The sequence below is a fragment of the Oratosquilla oratoria genome, chromosome 9 (assembly GCF_046742065.1).
Source record: "Oratosquilla oratoria isolate Oo_2021 chromosome 9, ASM4674206v1, whole genome shotgun sequence".
In the NCBI taxonomy this organism is placed as follows: Eukaryota; Metazoa; Arthropoda; class Malacostraca; order Stomatopoda; family Squillidae; genus Oratosquilla; species Oratosquilla oratoria.
Window position 1 is genome coordinate 45,457,068 of NC_134785.1, and position 22,291 is coordinate 45,479,358.

A 22,291-nucleotide genomic window follows, 5' to 3' on the forward strand; every position below is an offset into this window, starting at 1 on the left:
CTCCTGTTATTAATCCATCTATATTTGTGTAGGACACTCTTAACTTTCTGTTATTTCCATTGTATTCTCTGTTTCTTTTTTGTTTCTGTTATGGTCCATTTCCTCACTTTCATATTCACTACTCTCCAATAGAATTCTTCTTTTTCTGACTCTGTTCTGGTCTCGTTTTTTTCTTTAGCTTCTTTCCTTTTAATTTTTTCTTCCTCTCTTCCTTATTCATTTCTCTTTTTATCCATACCTTTTTATATTGTTCACTTGCTGCTATCTTTCCTGTTTTTGCTAAGATATTCTCTGCTGTTGTTTGTGACCTGAATTTAATCTTAATTGGTCTGGTCTTATCTGTACTATATTTTCCGAGGCTAAACATCTCTTCGATTTGTTTCATTATATCAGGTTCATCTTCCTGAACTAATTCTAGTAAACTGCTTACTTTTTCTTTTTCCTCACTGATTCTTAAAGTTCTATCTAGGTTATGTTTCTCTTCCATTCCTAATATAATTATACAATTCTTTTTCTCTGCTAAGTCTCTTACTATATTCTCCTTCTGTCTCATCACTTTGATAACTGAGTCTTCAGTTTGTTCTTTCATTTGTTGTTTAATTATATCAGTAAATGCAACTTTACTGTTTTCTTGGATTTTTTTCCAACCCTATGCTTCTTTTGCTATGGCCTCTTTATTGTCTTTATTGTTCTTTTTTAATTCTTCATTCTCCTCTTTTACTTCTTTTAACTATCTTTTTAATTCTATTTCACTAGTTAGATTTTTGTTCGCCTTCTCTAGTTCTTCCAATCTTTCAACTCTCTGCACAATGTTGGTTACGTTACCGAACCTGTCTTCCCAATGTTCGATCATCTTATCAAGTTTCTCCTCTAGTCTTGTAATCGGGGGAGGTTGGTATCCCCCCACCCTCTTTAAATCCCTGGAAACTATTATCATCACCTTCCACTGTGCTGCTCTTATCTATACTTGTAATCTTTACATTTTTGTTGATCCCGTCCTCTCCAAAGTCATTGTCTTCAGTTCGCCTCTTGTTTACAAATCTCCTGGCCTCTTGGACCATGTCTCTCTCTTCCTCATTTCCTTCCATTTCCCTCAATATCTCTTCCCTTCTCCTCTATCACTCCCCCTCTACTCCACGAGCACTCCCTTCCCTATAAATACAATAAAGCACTTCCTGGATGTTGAGATCCACGTAGATTTTCCTTTTTCCTCGGAACACCAATTCTCGCCGTCCATTCAATGCAAAGGTGTGTGTGTGTGTGTGTATATATACAGGTATAGTATATACATACAGTACCTGCATATGTATATACAGACGCTCCTCTACTTACGTTCATTCGTTTTATGTTTTTTTCTATTTTACGTTTGAACTGACTGTAAAAAAAAAATTGTAATTTTTTTTTTTTTCGTGAATTTTTTAGTTTAGCGCGCTCTCCGTAGTTCAAACGATACTTTCGCATGACGCTGCGTCCATTGTTTACATGGCACAAACGACAGACTGAACGTGCCTTGCCTCCTCCTCCTCCTCCTCCCCCTCCTCCTCCACCATCTCAATTTATGTTGCTTGAATTTAATTTATTTTAAATTAATGTTATCATTTTACTATGTTATGTGTATAATTAATGATTTAGGGGTGTTTTATAAGATACGGTAATAGAATTTACGGATGTATGGTACAGTAACAACTTACGTTCATTTTCAACTTACGTTCGGCCGTTCGGAACGTAACTAAAACGTAAGTTGAGGAGCGTCTGTATACTGAAATACAGTACAGTGTTAAAACATTAAAAAAAATAGAAAAAATGATAAAAATGAAACTAAAAAGCATTGATAAATAAACAGTAAACAGCTTGTATATAATAGTATTCAATAGAAAAAGTTATTTAAAAATGCAACAGATTGATATCATGTATCCTAGAGTAGAACCCTCGTGTCGGCCATTTTGAATAGGATCCGACTTACGACTGGTTGGTCGGAACCTATCTAGGTCGTAACTCGGATAGTGGTTGTAGTTCATTACAAACTCCCACAATTAGGTTTGTAAGAACATCTTTGCCTCTGCAAGTAAGGTGGATCCCATCAGAAGCATAAAGGTCGTGACGCCTGGAAAAGAGATACCAGGGATCAAGAAAGTGGTATCCCAGTTGTGTGCACAATCGTGATATCCTCTCATTGATCCCTGTGGTTCTACTGTTTCAACATGTGCCAGCGTAGATCCTCAGAAGGATCCCACAGACTACGTGAGAGCTCCCACGTTCCTTCATCTCCTGAAGAAGCACCTTGTAATTCAGAACAAGTTCCTCTGATCTCACCTTACCCACATTGTTACTTCCCGTATGAACAATCATAACTGGAGAATGGAAGCTAGCTAACGTTACTCCCATATTCAAAAAAGGTGACAAAAAGAAACCAAATAACTATAGGCCTATAAGTTTGACTTCGATCGTAGGAAAAATAATGGAAACTATCATCAGAGATGATATCGAATATCATTTAGAAAGTAACCGTTTGATAAATGATAGCCAGCATGGTTTCAGACGGAAACATTCTTGCGTGACTAACTTACTCGAATTCTACAACACAGTTATCTCGAATTATGACAAAAGAAACAATATAGATTTAATATATCTAGACTTTGCAAAAGCTTTTGATACCGTCCCACACGAAAGACTACTTACTAAATTAGCTTTGCATGGAATAAGTGGCAGCCTATTAGGTTGGACTAGTAATTGGTTGAAAGGTCGAAAACAGAGAGTTGTTTTAAATGGAAAAACTTCTGGATGGAAAAGTGTTGCAAGTGGAGTTCCTCAGGGTTCCGTTCCTGGGCCACTTCTATTCATAGTATATATAAATGATATAGACCATGGACTAAAATCTACTGTTTCCAAATTTGCTGATGATACAAAACTGTGCGGAGTGGCAAATGATCACTCAAACCAATTAGATATTCAAGAAGATTTAGATCAATTACAGCAATGGTCTGAAAAGTGGCTAATGAAATTTAACACAAGTAAATGCAAGGATGCACATAGGTAAAAATAACAGTAAGTACGATTACAAGTTATTTGGAAATTCGTTAACAAAAGTGGATAGTGAAAAAGATCTCGGCGTAATTATCAGTAACGACCTCAAATCATCCAAGCAGTGTATTTCAGCCTCTGAGAAAGCAAATAAGATTCTGGGATTGATTGCGCGATCTTTTGATTTCAAAAGTCCATCACTCATTAACAAGCTATATAAATCATTAGTTCGTCCACATTTGGAATATGCTGTTTCCGTATGGTCACCGAATCTCATTAAAGACATTGACAGACTGGAAAAAGTACAACGGCGAGCCACAAAACTGATTCCAAATATCAAAAATAAATCATACGAAAATTGACTTAAGCACATGAATCTGTTTTCCCTAAAAAATCGTAGACTCAGAGGTGACTTGATACAGGTCTTTAAGATTTTAAAGGGAATTGACAACATCAAAAGTGACAAAATTTTCACATTGAATGAGAATCAGACAAGAAACAATGGTCTCAAACTGTCCGGAAATAGATTCAATTTGGAAGTAGGTAGAAACAACTTTGCCAACTGTGTAGTTAATGAATGGAATAAACTTCCTGCACAGGTAGTGCAATGTAGTTCAGTTCGAAGCTTTAAGAATCATTTAGATAAATACCTAAGTAAGATGCTGTAATGATTATAATTTATGTTATATTATTTGTTTTTGTTTTGTTATAATTTGTCTGTGATTTTCATTTATTATTAGTTATATGTCAATTTATAATCATTTACTATTTACCTGTTTGTTATTCAACTATACCTATGCATTTATTTATGTATTTTATTTGTTATTTTTACATTGTTATAGTTTTAATTTATTATTTTAATTTATTATTTTTTTGCATCCGACCTAGATATGGATCAAAAGGTCTCCTGTCGGCATGCTCCGCCTTTGTAAATCCTTTGTAACTGTGTTCGTTCACCTTTGCTCTCTGATGGTCTGGATACATTTGGTGATCCCATGGCTCAGTTGACATACAAGCTTGCAACGTTGTTAAGTATGCTGCAGGATGTCATCACAGACTTGCATCATGGAGTCCCCCACCACCAAGAACTCCTGATTTTCAGCCACCTCATCCTCCAGCAAAGTAAAACGATTGGCTAGAGCCAGCAGTTGCTCTGCAGGGCACCTGCTCACCTAACACGGGCTCTACAAACGGGACCCCACAAAGTGCCACTCGCTCATGGCAGTGGCAGAAATAAAAGTGGTACACTCTTTGGGTTGTGGTGAGGATTCACTCTTCTCACAGAGGGCACTCTTGAGAAGACAAATTTCCTTCTCACACTTCCTGAGACAGTCCCCGAGGTTCACACAACCTTCACAAGCCATTTTGCTCCTCCTTTGGCAATACAAATTGCAAAGAGAAAATATAAAATAATAAAAGAAAATAAAAGCAGTCACTAAATAAACTAAATACATGAAGCTTACTCTACTTAACTTGTACTATTACTCCTACCTTTGGAGTATAGTAACCGGCTACATTTTTTATTCTAAATTACTAGAACACTACACTTTATCTTATACCTGTAACTGTATAGTACTATACATATACAATTACAAAAACAACACAATCACTTGTCAAAGTAATAAAGAAGTAATAAACTTTAAGAGGTATTTGCTAGCTGACTTAAGAGGTATTCATTAGAAGATAGATTTTTCAATGATAGCAGAAGTGTTTCAGGTACTCTTTGTGGATATTAGTGAAATATTATTTCAAAATGTCAGTTACATAATTTGTCTTTTTTTCATATTGTTATTGTTGATTCAGCTTGTGATATCACTTGAAGAAAAACTTAATTCCACATTCTTTCTACAGGTTTTTGTATACAGTATAGGAAAAATGGATCTATTAAACCATACGAGTAGTGAGGACAGTGAAGACACTGATGCAGAGGACCAGCCAGATGTGAAGGTTAGAGTAATTGTCATTAAATTTGTTCTTTTAGCCTATTTGAGCAAGCCCTTCAAGAAAGACTGCCAAACTCAACAATCCAACAACAGTCCCCAGATATAAGCCCACAGGAAAAAAAGAAAAAGAAATACTCTCACACTAGATGAGAACCACACAGGCATACCTGTGCTCAGGGCATCATACAGCATTAAAACAGTACCAACACACAATAGGCCTGGCTGTTTATGCCCCAGATGCAACCACCACACAGAATATACAGAATACCTCATACTGCCCCTCACTAACAATCCCCAGACAACAACATAATATATGTCTCCCCTGAGTGACTTATGGTCCTACCTGGGGTTGCTGGTTACCTGCAAAACACCAGGGTTAATGGACTGACTGACTGACCCACTAGGTGTATGAGGGTTTCCATCAGCTGAAACCACCACCAGAAACAACACTCAGAGTAGTAATGGACATAACAAAGCATTTGATAAAGTATCTAGACTCATATTATCAAGAAATATCATTAAAACATCTTAACAGTATTGTTCTTTAGTCAGTAGTTGAAGATACCAATTAAGGCACCTTAGCACTTTGGACCAGGTGCTTGAGGCCTTGTCTGGACTTTTTATTTATTTATTTATTTTTATTTTACAATGAGAAGTAGACATTTAGGAATGGATGCTAAAAGAAGATTGTATGAAGGAGTGATTGTGCTGACAGCACTGTATGGGGCAGAAACATGGAACATAAGAGAGAAGGAGTTTGAATGTGTTTGAGATGAAATGCTTGAGAAGTATGATAGGGGTTACTAGGCTAGATAGAGTGAGAAATGAGGAGGTGAGGAGAACAGGGGTACCCCGGAAAGGGAGTTGGGAGATAAGGTTGATGAAAGAGTATTGGGATGGTTTGGACACATGGAAAGAATGAGTGAAGAAAGATTAGTAAAAGAGGTATGGAAGGCAGAGGTGGAAGAAGTGAACATGAGGGGGCATCCTAGGATGAGATGGATGGATGGGATAAAAGGGACATTGGGAAAGAGAGAAATGTCTTTTGATGAAGGACGGGAGAGGACAGAAGACGGGTGAATGGAGAAGGGTTGTGTATGGATGATGCTGTGAGGCATGAGGGGGAGTGGGTGGGGGATGGGGGGTAAGGGAGTATGCATGAGCAGTAAATTGATGTAGCCCGAAGGGATTTCTCCCCGTTTTTTCATTTTCTGCATGAGGGGATGGAGAGGGGGGATCACTGAATTAATGAAGTGGCCCTGCTGTGGATGTGCTGTGTCTTGTGACACTGCTTCTGACCCAGGGCAGTGGATAAGATGCAAGGATGACCTGTCATCCAGGAGGTGCCAAGATAAGAGAGTGGAGGGGAGTGGAGTATGTAGGGGGTGGAATGGGTGGGAGTGGTATCTATGCCTTTTTCATTTGGCTACCTCCCTTGTAAGGAGGAAAAAAGCCTTTGGTATATGTATGTATTTTTATTTTATTTTTATTATTATTATTATTATTATTATTATTTATGTCACATTGTTGTTTAGGTGATGGTATTCTGTCCTGGGTTACACTAGCTGCTTCATGGGTGGGGTGGGGGGGGTTCAGTTATGAAATTTTATGGATTTTACTGCTCTTCACATAATCAGAACCAGTCAGTGTGCCTCCAAAAAAGACCACATATCTAAAGGTAGTAAAGAAATACAGTTTTCCAAATATACATACATATATCAAAGGCTTTTTTCCCCTTTATAAGGGAGGTAGCCAAAAAACAAAGGCATAAAAACCACTCCCACCCATTCCATCCCTATCACACTCCACTTCCCTCCATCCTCTTCCCTCCCTCTTATCTTGGCACCTCCTGAATGATGAGTCATCTCTGCATCTTGTCCACTGCCCTGGGTTAGAAGCAGTGTCGCAAGACAGAGCACATCCACAGCAAGGCCACTTCATTAATTCGGCGACCCCCCTCTCCGTCCCCTTATGCAGAAAAGGAGAAGACAGGGAGAAATCCCTTCGGGCTATGTCAAATTTTCTCACACATACTCTCAACCCCCATCCCCCACCCATTCCACCTCATGGATCACAACATCATCCATATACAACCATTCTCCATTCACCCCTGTCTTCTGTCCTCTCCTACCCTTCCTCAACAGACATTCCCCTCTTCCCCAAAGCCTCTTTTACCCCCCTCCATCCATCTCGTCCTAGGTCGCCCCCTCATGTTCACTCCTTCCACATCTGCCTTCCACACCTCTTTTACTAATCTTTCTTCACTCATTCTTTTCATGTATCCAAACCATCCCAATACTCTTTCATCCACCCTATCTCCCAACTCCCTTTCCTCCCCCGTTCTCCTCCTCACCTCCTCATTTCTCACTCTATCCATCCTAGTAACCCCTATCATACTTCTCAGGCACCTCATCTCAAATACATTCAAACTCCTTCTCTCTTCCTCTCTTTGTTCCATGTTTCTGCCCCATGCAGTCCTGTCAGCAAAATCACCCTTCTTCTTCTTCTTCTTTTTTTTTTTTTTTTTTTTTTTTTTTTTTTTTTTTTTTTTTTTTTTTTTTTTTTTTTTTTTTTTTTTTTTTTTTTTTTTTTTTTTTTTTTTTTTTTTTTTTTTTTTTAGAGAGAGAGAGAGAGAGAGAGAGAGAGAGAGAGAGAGAGAGAGAGAGAGAGAGAGAGAGAGCTCACAACCCCAGGAGGATGAACAACTAGAAATTTCACCCACGATGAAGGAAATAAAAATAACACAGAGGGAAATAAGAGACCAAATAAAAAGCCTAGATGTCAGGAATTTGCACAGACCAGACGAGATTGCAAATTGGATATTGAAAGAGTGTATAGACGAACTTACAGATAAACTACACAAGATAATAGACTTCTCATTAAAAGAGGGAAAGGTACCGCAAGATTGGAAAGATGCAAACATCTTACCAATATACAAAGGAGGAAACAAGGAAGATCCTACAAACTTTAGACCGGTGTCCTTCACAAGCACAGTAGCAAAAATATGCAAAAAGATTATCAGGAACAGATGGACCAAACACTTGGAAGTTAATAAAATAATAAACCCCAAACAATTTGTTTTAAGTGGAAGATCGTGCACCACAAATCTAATCTGCTTTTACTCGAGACTAATTGAGATAATACAAGAAAGAGATGGATGGGCAGACCATGCCTTCCTGGTTCTGCAGAAAGCTTTTGACAAGGTACCTCACAAAAAATTAATAAGTATAATTGAAAAAATTGGAGGAATTCAAGGTAAACTATTGGAATTGGTGAAGGACTTCTTAACTGTGAGAAAAATGAGAGTGGTACTTAGAGACAAAAGTTGGAAATGGGAAGATGTAAAAAGTGGTGTCCCACAAGGCTCTGTTTTGGCTCCTTTAATGTTTGCCATATACATAAATGATATGGACAAAGTAAATTGTTACATAAATTTTTTTGCCAACGATGCCAAATTACTCAAGAGAGCGAAAACAGAGGAAGATTGCAGATCGCTACAAGATGACCTGGAGAAAGTATGGGAATGGAGCCCGAAATACGAGATGAATACGTCAAGAAATGTAGCATAGTGGAATTTGGAAGAGGCAAAAACAGAATTTTGAGAAAATATACGATTGGAAACAAGTAAAGAAAGTAAACTCAGAGAGGGACATAGGAGTAATCATCTCAAGTGACTTTACACCTGACAAACATGTAAATAAACTATTTGGAGACCCTTATAACTTATTAAGATCAATGAAAGTGGCCTTTGACTACATGGATGAAGAGATGGTTAAGAAAATAATTACCACATTGATAAGACCGAAACTAGAATATGCTGTATCAATGTGGGCACCAAGCACAAAGAAATTAGAAAGAATCCAAAGAGCGGTGACAAAGATGGCACCCACACTATCAAATTTGACATATGAACAAAGATTGGAGAAATTACAGCTGGCAACATTGGAGCAGAGAAGGGAAAGAGGTGACCTGTTGACCATCTTCAGAATTATGAAGGGGATGGAAGTTCTCGATAGAGGTGACCTATTGAAATGGGACAAAAGAGAAACAAGAGGACATGATAAAAAGCTAAAGAAGGACATTTACAGAAGAGACCTGAAAAAGAAGTTTCCCACATAGAGTGATCGATGTCTGGAACAAACTAAATAGTGAAACAGTGAATGCCAGAACTATACATGAGTTCAAGAATAAATTGGATGTGGAGAGATACGAAAACGGGTCACATCGAGCATAGCTCCCGTCCCGTAAAATACTACTAGGTAAATACAATCTCCTCTTAGCATCCATTCCCAAATGTCTATTTCTCATTATACTTTTTAATCCACTCAGGCATTTACTCGTTTCTTTCAATCTACATTCTACCTCCACTCCCCCCTTTCCTGCCACATTCACACCCAATTAGCTAAAACTATCCACTTCCTCCAGTCTCTCCCCCTCGATACTCGCTTCCAGTCTGCTGCCACTTTCACCCCTTGTACATCTCATCACCTTACTTCTACCCACATTTATCTTCAACTTCCTTCTTTCACACACTTTCCCAAATTCTGTCACTAACTTCCTCAATCCCTCCTCTGATCCTGTTATAAGCACAGTGTCGTCCGCAAACAACAGCTGGCTTATCTCCCACTTTTCTCCATTTTGTTTAACCATCTCCAATCACTGACCCACCACCCTTGCATTTACCTCTTGCACCACCCCATCCATTTATAAGTTGAACAGCTAGGGTGACATAACACATCCCTAATGAAGTACCTTTACTTCAAACCACTCACTCTATGCATATCTAATCCTAACACATGCTCTATTACTCTCATAAAAAACTCTTGACAGGTCCCAAGAGCTTTCCTCCTATCCCATATATCTACAATATCTCCCACAGTGCCTTCCTATCTACCCTGTCATAAGCCTTTTCCAAATCCATAAAAGCTCAAAAAACATCCTTACATTTTCCTAAAGCTTTCTCACATATCTGTCTTACCATAACAATCTAATCAACACAACCTCTACCTGTCTTAAATCCACACTGTTCCTCACCAATTATTCCCTCTGTTCCTTTCCTAATCCTCTCAATCAAGACCCTCCCATAAGCCTTCCAAACTACACTTAACAAGCTAATCCCTCTGAAACTACTACACTCACTTTTTCCTTTGTAAAGTGGAACTATACAGGCACTCCTCCAGTCCTCTGGCACTCTACCCTCTCTTAAACAATCATTAAATAACCTCACCAGCCAGTTCACCATCACTGTACCACCTTTTTTCAGACATTCTGCATGACATCCATCCAGACCAGGTGCCTTCCAAAACAGATGCATAAATACTCAGAATAGCTGGAGATGATAGCCCAAGTTTGAACTGTAAATGAATTCAAATATAATTATGATTGGAAATTAAGTATATAGGTTAAGATGGCACTTTACATAAAGTTGAGTTTAGATATGATAAATCGGAGAGTTGGAGATGGGACCCTGTTAGCATTGCTCCTCTTCCTGTATGTTGCAATTAGGTAAATACAATATGGTTCTCTACAGTCAAGAAAACAGTCATCCTAAAAACAATACAAAACAAAACATTGATAATTCACTAACCACCCTAGTAAAACATGTACATATAGAAATTAAAATCCTCCCTTCAGAACAGTACATAAAAATGATAGACACACAGTTCTGTGTAGAAATCCTCAAACCTTCCCTTCCTTCTCACCATATGGCAAACACAACCCAAATGAATAGAGAAAAAAAATCCTACTACTGAACATCAATAAAGATTTGCCATCTCTACCTCGCATGTATATACAAAGATACATTTGTAATTGAATGATAAAACAAGCTTTCTGAGACCAACCCTGAAACTTTATACTATACCATACCAACCCCGGACATTTATCTGTCTATATACCAAGGGCTTTTTCCCCTTACAAGGGAGGTAGCCAAATCAAAAGTTATACCCTCTCTCATCCACCACCCTTTCCTCCCTCTCAGCTCCTTGTGGATGGTGGGTTATCCCTGTATCTCACCCAATGCCTTGGGTCAAAAGCAATGCAGCAAGACATAGTACATCCACAGCAAGGCCACTTCACTTCATCAGCGACTCCCCTCCCTCTCCATCCCCTCATGCTGAAAAAGAGAACTGAGGAATCCCTCCTAAGACAAGCAAGAATCACATTGACATGACAAAAGACCACCACCCAGTAATGAAACAATCTATATACCAAAAGCTTTTTCCCCCCTTATAAGAGAGGCAGCCTGAAACTGTACCAACAGAATAAGCATGGCCATAGATTCAATCTGCCCCAGCTGCAATTATCACATAGAACACCTTCCCAATCCTCCCTTACTCTTGCCTTACCTACACAATACAATATATTTTCCTAGAATGACTTGTGAGCTAACCAGGAGGCTGCTGTCAGTCACCTGAAACCATTGGGTCTCTTACAAGGAAGCCTGAGGATTTTCTTCTTCTTCTTTCCCTACCTTTTTAATCTTTTCCTTTCCTTTTTCCTTGATTTTTCTTTCCTTCTTAATTTTTATTTCTTAATTTTTTCTTTATCCAAGTTTAATTTCCTCCTACATGACAGGAAAATAAGTTAAGATTTTGTTGCAGAAATTAGATTTATAGATATATACTACCAATGGCCTTTTCCCCTTTACAAGGGAGGTAGCCAAAAAATAAAGACAAAATCCACTCCCACCAATTCCATACCCACATATTCCACTCCCATTCACCCCCTCCCTCCCTCTTATCATGACTCCTCCTGGATGATAGGTCTTTCCTGCATCTCACCCTCTGCTCTGGGTCAGAAGCAATGTAGCAAGACACAGCACATCCACAGCAAGGCCATTCCACTTCATTGGCGACCCCCCCTCTCTCTGTCCTCTTATGCAGAAAAAGAGAAGACTGGGAGAAATCTCTTCAGGCTGTGTCAAAATATCATTCACACATACTCCCTCACCCCCCATCCACTACCCACTCCCTTCCATGCATCACAGCATCATCCATACACAACTATTCTCCACTCATCCCCATCTTATCTTCCCCCTTACTTCCTCAACAGACATTCCCCTTTTTCCTAATGCCCCTTTTACCTCATCCATCCATCTCATCCTTGGTTGCCCTCAAATGTTTACTCCTTCCACCTCTGCCCTCCACACCTCTTTTACTAATATTTCTTCACTCATTCTTTCCATGTGTCCAAACCATCTCAATACTCTTTTATCAACCCTATCTCCCAACTCCCTTTCTACCCTAACTCTCCTCCTTACCTCCTCGTTCCTTACTCTGTCCAGTCTAGTAACCTCTAACATACATGTCAGGCATTTCATCTCAAACACATTCAAACTCTTCCTCTCTTCCTCTCTTATGTTCCATGTTTCTGCCCCATACACTGCTGTTGTCACAATCACTCCACCATGTGGTGGGGGAGAAGAATACTGCCACCAAGTGTTCCTACTTGAGTTGTAAAAGGTGACAAAAATGGGATGGGGATAGGACAAGGCTTCCCTACTCTGTAGCCCCAGAGGGTATATTCCTATAAAAAAAAAAAAAAAAAAAAAATTGAAATATGTTTTTAAGAAAATATGCATGTGAATATTCTTTGATCTATTGTATTTGAGGTACTCTTAGTACTTATGCTTAGTAATTCTTGTTCTTTCAGGAGAATGACACACATGTTCCAAGACCTTACCAGTTGGAGCTGTACGAGAGAGCTAAAGAAAAGAATTGTATCCTTGTGCTTGGAACAGGTTCAGGAAAGACATTCATCGGTATACTTTTAATAAAGGAATTTGCGGAAAGTGTAAGTTATTACAAGTTGAAAGTGGTTTTAATAGAATTTGACCCCCCCCTTTTTTTCAGATCTCTTCTGTAACTATCCTTTTTTTTTTTTTTTGTTTTTTTTTTTTTTTTTTTTTTTTTTTTTTTTTTTTTGCCCCACTTTAACAAGTCATCTCTATCAAAGACTTCTATCCATTTCATAATTCTGTATATGGTTAGCAGTTAGCAGGTCTCTTTCTCTTTGTTCCAAGGTTGGTAGTTCAAGTTTGTCCAATCTTTATTCGTATGTCAATTTGGAGATTGTTTGTGCCATCTTTGTCATTGCTCTTTAATTTTTTTCTAATTTCTTTGTTCTTTTTTAGTACTAGGTGTCCATAGTGTCGCAGCATATTCCAATTTTGGTCTTATCAATGTAACTAATATTTTCTTTACCATTTCTTCATCCATGTAGTCAAAGGCCACTTTCATTGATCTTAATAAATTGAAAGTTTCTCCAACTAATTTGTTGATATGTTTGTCTGGTGCCATGTCATTGGTGATAGTTACTCCTAGGTCCCTCTCTGAGTTTTTTTTTTTTTTTTTTTAATTTCCTTTGTACCAAGTTTGTAGTGTCCCGATATTCTGTTTTTACTTTTTCCAAATTCCATTGTACTTCATTTCTTGATGTTGAAATTCACTTAACTCTTCTGACACCATTTCCATATTTTGTTCAGGTCTTCTTGTAATGATTTGCAATCTTCCTCTGTACTTACTCTAGTAGTTTTGCATCATCTGCAAAGTTCATATAACATTCCACTCCTTCATCTATGTCATTTATATATATGGGAAACATTATTGGAGGCAGTACAGAGCCTTGTGGGACTCCATTTTTCATTTCTTCCCAATTTGAGTTCTTTTCTCTGAGTACCACCCTCATTTTTCTCCTGTTCAAGAAATCTTTCATCCATTCCAATAACTTTCCTTGTATTCCATCTATTGCTTAAATTTTTCTTAGTAGATTTTTGTGTGGTACTTTGTCAAATGCCTTTTGTAAATCTAAAGGCTATATGTGTATTTACCTAGTTGTATTTTACGGGAAGACAACTGTGCTTGAATTGACATGCTTTTGTATCTTTCCACATCCAGTTTGTTCTTAAAGTCATGTATAGTTTTAGCACTCACTGTTTCCTCATTCAGTTTGTTCCAGATATCTATCACTCTGTGTTGGAAGCTATTCTTTTTTCAGATCTCTTATGTAACTGTCCTTCTTAAGTTTCTTCTTGTGTCCTCTTGTTTTTCTTCTGTCCCACTTTAGTAAGTCATCTCTATCAAGAATTTCCATCCCTTTCATAATTCTGTAGATGGTTAACAAATCACCTCTTTCTCTTTGTTCCAGGGTTGGTTTGATTTAGTTTATCCAATCTTTGTTCATATGTCAAATTGGAGAGTGTTGGCACCATCTTTGTCATTGCTCTTTCAATTCTTTCTAGTTTATTTTTTTTAACTAGGTGACTATAGTGTCGCAACATATTCCAATTTTGGTCTTATCAGTGTAACTAGTATTTTCTTAACCATTTCTTCATCCATGTAATCAAAGGCCACTTTCATTGATCATATAAGTTGAAAGTTTGACTAATTTGTCGATATGTTTGTCTGTTGTCATGTCATTTGAGATAGTTACTCTGAGGTCCCTTTCCGAGTTTACTTTTTTTTTTTTTTTTTTTTCCCTTTGTACCAATTTTGTATTGACATGATATTCTATTTTTGCTTTTTCCTAATTCCATTATGCTACATTTCTTTATGTTGAAGTTGACTTTGCATTTCTTATTCCTTTTTCAGACTTTGTCTAGGTCTTGAAGAAATTTGCAGTCTTCCTCTATACTTACTATTTTGAGTAGTTTCGCATCATCTGCAAAGAAGTTCATATAACATTCCATACCTTCATCCATATCATTTATATAAATAACAAACATTATCAGAGCCTTGAGGGACTCCATTTATCATATCTTCCCAATTTGAGTTCTTGTCTCTAAGTACCACCCTCATTTTTCTTCCTTTCAAGAAATCTTTCATCCATTCCAATAACTTTCCTTGTATTCCACCATTTATTTCAATTTTCCTTTGTAGCATTTTGTGTGGTACTTTGTCAAAAGCCATTTGTAAGTCCAAGAAAGCACAATCTGCCCATCCATCTCTTTCTTGCATTATTTCTATTAATCTTGAGTAAAAGCATATCAACCTCTTCACTCCGGGGCACATCACACGTCTGGCAGCATTAGCTGCCCGACGTGCGATGTTGCGTCATAATAATTGCATTATTAAAAATAAAGTCAGTGCTTAATCGTTCGTTCTCTTTCACCCGTGTATTTTGATAACCATAGAAAACTGATGAAGCCAGTTTAGAGAGAATGAAAATTACGTAGGTACAACTACAATAAATATAATCAAGATGGTGACTTCGGCATCATTGAGTACCCATTTGCTCCTCATGCCGTATGGAAGTGGTTAAGTTTGTGGTATATGATCTTCCATTTCTAAAACCAAATTGTTTAGTATTTAGTATTTTGTTCTCTTCTAAGTGTTTAATCCATTTATTCCTAATAACTTTTTTGCATATTTTTGTTACTGTACTTGTAAGGGATACCAGTCTATAGTTTAACGGATTTTCTTTGTCTTTTGTATATTGGTACAATATTTGCATTTTTCCAATATTTTGGTACTTTTCCTTCTTTGAGTGAGAGTTCAAATCTTGTATATTATGCCTGTTAGTTCATCTATACATTCTCTCAATATCCAGTTTGCAATTCCATTGGGCCCATGTGACTTTCTGACATAAAGTTTTTTTTTTTTATTTGGTCCCTTATTTCTTTCTGTGTCACTGTTATTTCCTTCATTGCGGGGGATCTTCCTCGTTGTCCTCCATCCCAAATTTGTGAACTCTCAATTGTAAATACAGACCTAAAATGCCTGATCATAACTTCAGCCATTTCTATATCATGTATATATTCCCTATTTCCTTAATGCAGTTTCACTATTTCATGTTTGTCTTTTAGTTTATCATTTACATATCTGTAAAATAGTTTAGGTTGGTCCTTGCATTTATCTATTATGCCTTTTTCATAGTTTCTTTTATCCTCCCTGCATATATCTACATATTTGTTTCTTAGTTTGATGTATGTTTTTTTTTTTTTTTTTTTTTTTTTTTTTTTTTTTTTTTTTTTTTTTTTTTTTTTTTTTTTTTTTTTTTTTTTTTTTTTTTTTTTTTTTTTTTTTTTTAATCTTTTCCAGGCTTTGTCTCTTCTATCTTTAGCATCACTACACTTTTTGTTATACCAACATTTTATGTAAACCCTTTTTTGTTTATTCTTTGGTACATATTTGTCTGTTCCTTGTATTATTCTTTAAATATGTTCCATTTCTCTTTCATCTTTCTTTCTTCATTTGAAAATTTTTCGCAGTTTGCATTTTGATTTTTTTTTCTAAGTTTTGCAAAGTCCATTTTATTGTACATTAGTCTTCCTTCTCTATGTTTCTCATTCCTTTTCACATCACTTTGTTTTTTAAGTTTGAACTATTAGTATGTGGTCACTTCCCAATTGGTGTCTTGTAATACATTTTGTCCACTATTTCAGGCTCAGATGTGAATAATAGGTCTAGTCTCAACGGTTCTTCATTGTTTCTATATCTGGTATTTTCTTTGACCCATTGAAAAAACAATGTGTATTTTGCAGGAGAAGGGCTATGCTTGTAGAGACCCGCAGTTGTATCTTTCCACATCCAGTTCTTTCTTAAAGTCATGGATAGTTTTAGCATACACTGTTTTCTCTTTCAATTTATTCCATGTATCTATCACTCTATGGAAAGCTGTTCTTTTTCAGATCTCTTCTGTAGCTCTTCTTCTTAAGTTTCTTCTCGTGTCCCCTTGTATTTCTTCTATCCCATTTAAGTAGATCATCCCTATCAAGGATTTCCATCACTTTCATAATTCTATAGATGGTTATCAAATCGCCTCTTTCTCTTCTTTGCTCCAGAGTTAATAAGTTTAGTTTGTCCAATCTTTGTATCTCAACTTGCTAAGTGTTGGTGTCATCTTTGTTAATGCTCTTTGAATTCTTTCTAGTTTCTTTGGTCTCATCATTGTAACTAATATTTTCTTCACCATTTCCTCATCCATGTAGTCAAAGGCCACTTTCATTGATCTTATTAAGTTGTAGGTTTCTCCAACTATTTTGTTTACACATTGTTCTGGTGTCGTGTCATTTGAAATGATTACTCCTAGGTCTCTTTCTGAGTTTACTTTTGTAACTTATTTTGTTCTAATTTTGTATTGACTGGATATTCTATTTTTGCTTTTTCCAAATTCCATTATACAGTAGACCCTCGTTAAGTTGGACTACATGGGGGGGGGGGGGTCTGACTATGCCGATTGTTCAACTTAACAGATGGCCTATAGCCCCTAGGCTAGCCTAGCCTAGTAAACAAACAAAAGACTCAAATAGAATTACCTGTACAGATATCAGTAGTTATTACCTAGGCTATTTTGTTTTACCTTACCTTCATAACATGCAAACAGTGTACACTGTAAATCAGATTTATTTGTTTTGTTTTTGTTTTTATGAAAACCAAAACATGACAAAGGCTATCATCAATTAGGTGGAGCGAGCATACAGCTGATCACATAGAATAAACAAATAAACAAAAGACGTAAATGAAACGAATGGTTATCACTTCATTGAGATTTTATTTATGCAAATAATTATTTATTTATGCATCAAGCATTAAATTCTTACATTTACTGTATTTATTTATGCATTAAAGAACAAACAAAGAAATACTTTCCGTAAATAGCGAAATTGAAAATAAACATTGCAAATTCGTACTTTTTTTTTTTTGCTATATACAGGTAAACGTCGACTTACGATGGCATTAGGTTTCGATAGAGCCATCGTAAGACGATCTCATCGTAAGTCGATCCCCACTCTGTTCCGTGGTCACTGTACCTAGCCTACCTGTATATTAACCACCAGAGATACTGAATATAGCCTAATAAACATGTACAGTAGTTTATTTAATTATTTTTATCCTTTTTACCATATTCAAACACTATAATATGTATTTTCAGTACGGAACTTAAATCTCGCGGGCAGCAGCCAATGCCAGCCGTACGACGTGACGTAATAATACTCGCATCATAAAATATAGTCACCGCTTATATCGATCGTTCTCTCTTTCACCCGCGAATTTTGAAAACCACAGAGAATGGGATTTAGGGCACATTTGAGAGAATGTAAAAACACAGGGGTGACTACAATAAATATAATCAAGACGCCGATATGGCAGCGTCGCGAATCCACTTGCTCCTCATGACGCCTACGTGTGCGGCACCGTATGGAAGGGGTTGAATATATCATATCGTCGTCGTCGTCATCGTAAAGTCGAACAATCGTAAGTCGCGGCCATCGTAAGTCGACGTTTACCTGTACCATACATTAAAGAATAATTTAGAACAATTAAAAAAGATAAAGAACAATTCAAAAACAGTTTTTATACAAAACAATTACCGTATTTTTTGGACCATAAGGCGCTTCGTACCATAAGGCGCACCCGTAATTTGCTATTCCCCGTCCTTACATAAGACGCACCTGACCATAAGGCGCACCTGGTCTCGTCATCGGATAATCATGCATATGTGAGTGCATTCAGAACTGAACATTGTTGTTGTTGAAAGAGAAAAATCGGTTGGGATTTAGCAAAATTACAAAAATAAATGATATATTTTTTTCATTTTGGTCAGTGAAATCAGACCACCTCCATGGACGGTCTGCCCTGCCAATACCCCTAAAAAACAACATAAACACGTTACGGGAATTGTGGGGAATAAAAACAAAATTAGCAGTTTTATTCCCGGAATTCTCTATTCACTTAAAAACACAAGATTACAAATGAAGGTAATTTTTAGTTTCGACCATGGGCACAATATAGCAATAGAAAATTAATTATTAATTTTGTAAATTATAATGTATCAACGTAATATGCAATTTTGTGACCGGAAAAAAAAGTTACTAAAACTGATTTCGTAAGTAACGAAGTCGTGTCGGACGAATGGTACGCCATGTTTGTTATGATAGATGCCGACGTCGAAGAAATGAAAGGGTGATGAATTCGTCTAACCTAACCTAACCTGTGTTTAATAAATCATTACCTGCAAATTAAATGCCATCCGGCTCGTCCTCGTTGTCGTCGTCGTGAGAGACGTTGGCGTCCCGATCCTATGCTACCGACTTCGTTCATTAGCGTATTTGCTTATAGCAATGTATTTTTTAATTGCATTTCCGCCTACAAAATTGCATATTACGTTGATACATTTTAATTTACAAAATTTATAATCAATTTATATTGCTATATTGCGCCCATGGTCGAAACTAAAAAAATACCTAAATGACTACAGTCTGAGTGGAGCGAGACTAGACCAATGCAAAATGGATGTCTGTGTTGTGGACGCTATCATATCATAGCCATGATAGCGTGAATAAATGCGGTGGCATGGACTCGAAAACTGTTGAAGTTTTCGCAATTTTCTTGTCAAGGTACATGCATCTTGGTTATAACTTTTGCTAGGCCTATGCACTGTCGCCGTCAGCAGGCTAGCTACGAAACGTGTCAAAATAGTACGTCGCTAACCGAGGCATTTTTTTGCACTGAAGCCATACATAAGGCGCACCTCACGATAAGGCGCACCACCCAATTTTGGCCGACTTTAAGGGTTTTGTCCGCGCCTTATGGTCCGAAAAATACGGTACTCATCAGAAGAGTGAAGTCCACTCGTAGATGGTTGAGGAGAGTCAGGCCATTACCGTCAGGCCGTCTCTTGTTTACATACCATCTGAGTTGTTCCTGGGCCCTATCTTCCCCTTCCTCATTTCCTTTCATTTTCCTCAGTAATCCCTCCCCTTCTCCTTTTTCTTCACCTTCCCACTACACCATGAGCTTTCCCCTTCCCTATTTATACAATGCAGGTACTTCCTTGTCGTTGTGATCCTCAAAACTTGCAGAAATCACTGGAGTCCAGACTTTGCTGCCACTCTAACCGATGTGTATTTACCTAGTTGTGTTATACAGGAAGAGAGCTATGCTCATGGTGACCTGTCTTTGTATCTTTCAGCATCAAGTTTATTCTTAAAATCATGAATAGTATTTGCACACACTGTTTTTTCATCTAAGTTATTCCATATATCCAGCACTCTGTGTGGGAAGCTGTTCTTTTTCCTATCTCTTCTATAGTTGTCCTTTTTGAGTTTCTTTTCATGACCTCTTGTTTTTCCATTGTCATTTTTTAGTAAATCTTTTCTGTCAAGGATTTCCATTCCTTTCATGATTCTATATATATATTCAGTATATCACCTCTTTCTCTTCTTTGCTCGTGTGTGTGTGTGTGTGCACAGCAACTGTGATGCTACAATTCCTGTTTGTCAGCAGAGTGGAGGTAAGTAGAATTTATATCTTCACCCAACAAGCATGCTTTTCTAATTTTGTACCAAGGCTGTCCATATATATAATGCACATGGTTAAGATAATTTCCTTTCAATTTTTTAAGATTAAAATGGTCAAACAATGTTTTTTTCTCCAGTTCATCTTAGAAGTTTTGATAGCTACTGCTATACAACCTTCCACATGGACCCAATGATCAGGCGACACCACAGTTGATTTATTTTTATGTTAAAGGCAGTCACAAGTTTTTGCAATAGTAGTGCCTGTATTGAAATTAGAACTGGAGAGAGAGCTAGTGTTTCAAGTTAAAGGTGGGACAGTGCCAGGGATCTGTCATGTCGCCATGGCTGTTGAATATGTGGATGGGGTGGTGCAGGAGATAAATGCATGGGTAATGGGCAGGGAACTGGAGAGGGTTAAAGAAAATGGAGAAAAGTGGGAGATAAGCCAGTTGTTGTTTGCTGGTGACATTGGGTTGGTGGCAGGATCAGAGGGGGGATTAAGGAAGTTAGTGATGGAGTTTGGGAAGGTGGGCAATAAGAGGAAGTTGAAGGTAAATGTGGGTAAAAGTAAGGTGAGATGTACAAGGGGAGAGGATGGCAGCAATTTGGAAGTGAGTCTTAAAGGAGAGAGGCTGGAAGAAATTGATAGCTGTAGGTATTTGGGGTTGCATGTAGTAGGAAAGGGAGGAGTGGAAGCAGAGGTAGGTTTTACACTGAGAGAAGCAAGTAAATGCCTTGGGAGGATTAAAAAGTGTAATGAGGAAAAGACATTTGGGAATGGATATTAAGAGGATATTTACCTAGTTGTATCTCACAGGAAGGGGAACTATGCTCATGGTGTTCCTTCTTTGTACCTCGCCATATCTAGTTTGCTCTTAAATTCTTGTATTGTTTTTGCACACACTGTTGTTTGGTCTAATATGTTCCATACATCCACCACTCTGTGGGGAAAGCTTCTATAACTGCCCTTTTTTAGCTTACTTCCATGTCCTCTTGTGTTTGTCTTATCCCAATTTAGTAAGTCTTCTCTATCAAGGACTTCCATGCCTTTCATAATTCTGTAGATAGTCAACAAGTCACCTCTTTCTTTTCTTTGTTCCAGAGTCAGCAACTCCAATTTTAACAACCTTTCTTCATATGAGAGTTTTGATGGTGTTGGGGCCGTCTTCATAGTTGCTCTCTGGATTCTCTCAATCTTCTTTATATTCTTTATGTGACTAGTATTTTCCTTACCATTTCTTTATCCAAGTAAAAGCCACTTTTATTGATCATGGCAAGCTATAGGTTTGGCCAACAATTTTGTTTATATGTTTATCAGGGGATATATCTTTTGTGATGATTACTTCCAGGCCTTTTCAGATCCCGCTTTCTTTACTTCTTTTTCACCAATTTTATATTGTCCTGATATAAAGGGGTGATTGTGCCAGCAGCACTGTATGGGGCGGAGACATGGAACATAGAGGAAGAGGTTAAATGTGTTTAAGATGAAAAGTTTGAGAAGTATGGTAGGGGTTACAAGATTGGATAGAGTGAGAAACAAGGAGGGGAGGATGAGAGTGGGAGTGGAAAAGGAGATTGGAGAAATGGTTGATGAAAGGGTATTGGGATGGTTTAAACACATGGGAAGAATGAATGAAAAAAAAAATTGGTAAAGGAAGTGTGGAAGGCAGAGGTGGACGGAGTGAATGTGAGGGGTTGACCAGGGGTGGTAAGAGGGGAATGTCTGTTGAGGAAGGAAGGGAGTAGGCAGGAGATATAGGTGAGTGGAGAATAATTGTGTATGAGTGATACTGTGATGCATGGAAGGGAGTGGTTATGTGTGAATGATATTTTGATGCAGCCCAAAGGGATTTCTCCCCATTTTCAATGTTTCTGCATAAGGGGATGGAGAGGGAGATTTGCCAATTAAATGAAGCAGCCTTGCTGTGGATGTGCTGTCTTGCTGCATTGCTTCTGACCCAGGGCAGTGGGTGAGATGCAGGGATGACCTGTCATTCAAGAGGAGTCAAGAAAAGAGGGAGGGAGGGAAAGGTGGTGAATGAGAGTGGAGTATGTGGGGATGAAATGTGTGGGAGTGGATTTATGC

The 22,291-nt window shown here is 37.6% G+C and overlaps 1 protein-coding gene across 2 annotated transcripts in view; it reads left to right on the plus strand.

The window, feature by feature from the left end:
• LOC143028360 (endoribonuclease dcr-1-like) overlaps window positions 1-22,291 on the plus strand; it is a 99,206-nt gene that overhangs the window by 20,964 nt on the left and 55,951 nt on the right. For both annotated transcript variants that reach the window (XM_076190322.1, XM_076190323.1), the window contains exons 2-3: window positions 4,873-4,968; window positions 12,618-12,758. In XM_076190322.1, coding sequence (XP_076046437.1) covers window positions 4,897-4,968; window positions 12,618-12,758 — 213 coding nt within the window. In that variant the 5' untranslated portion in view covers window positions 4,873-4,896. The remainder of the gene's footprint in view (window positions 1-4,872; window positions 4,969-12,617; window positions 12,759-22,291) is intronic.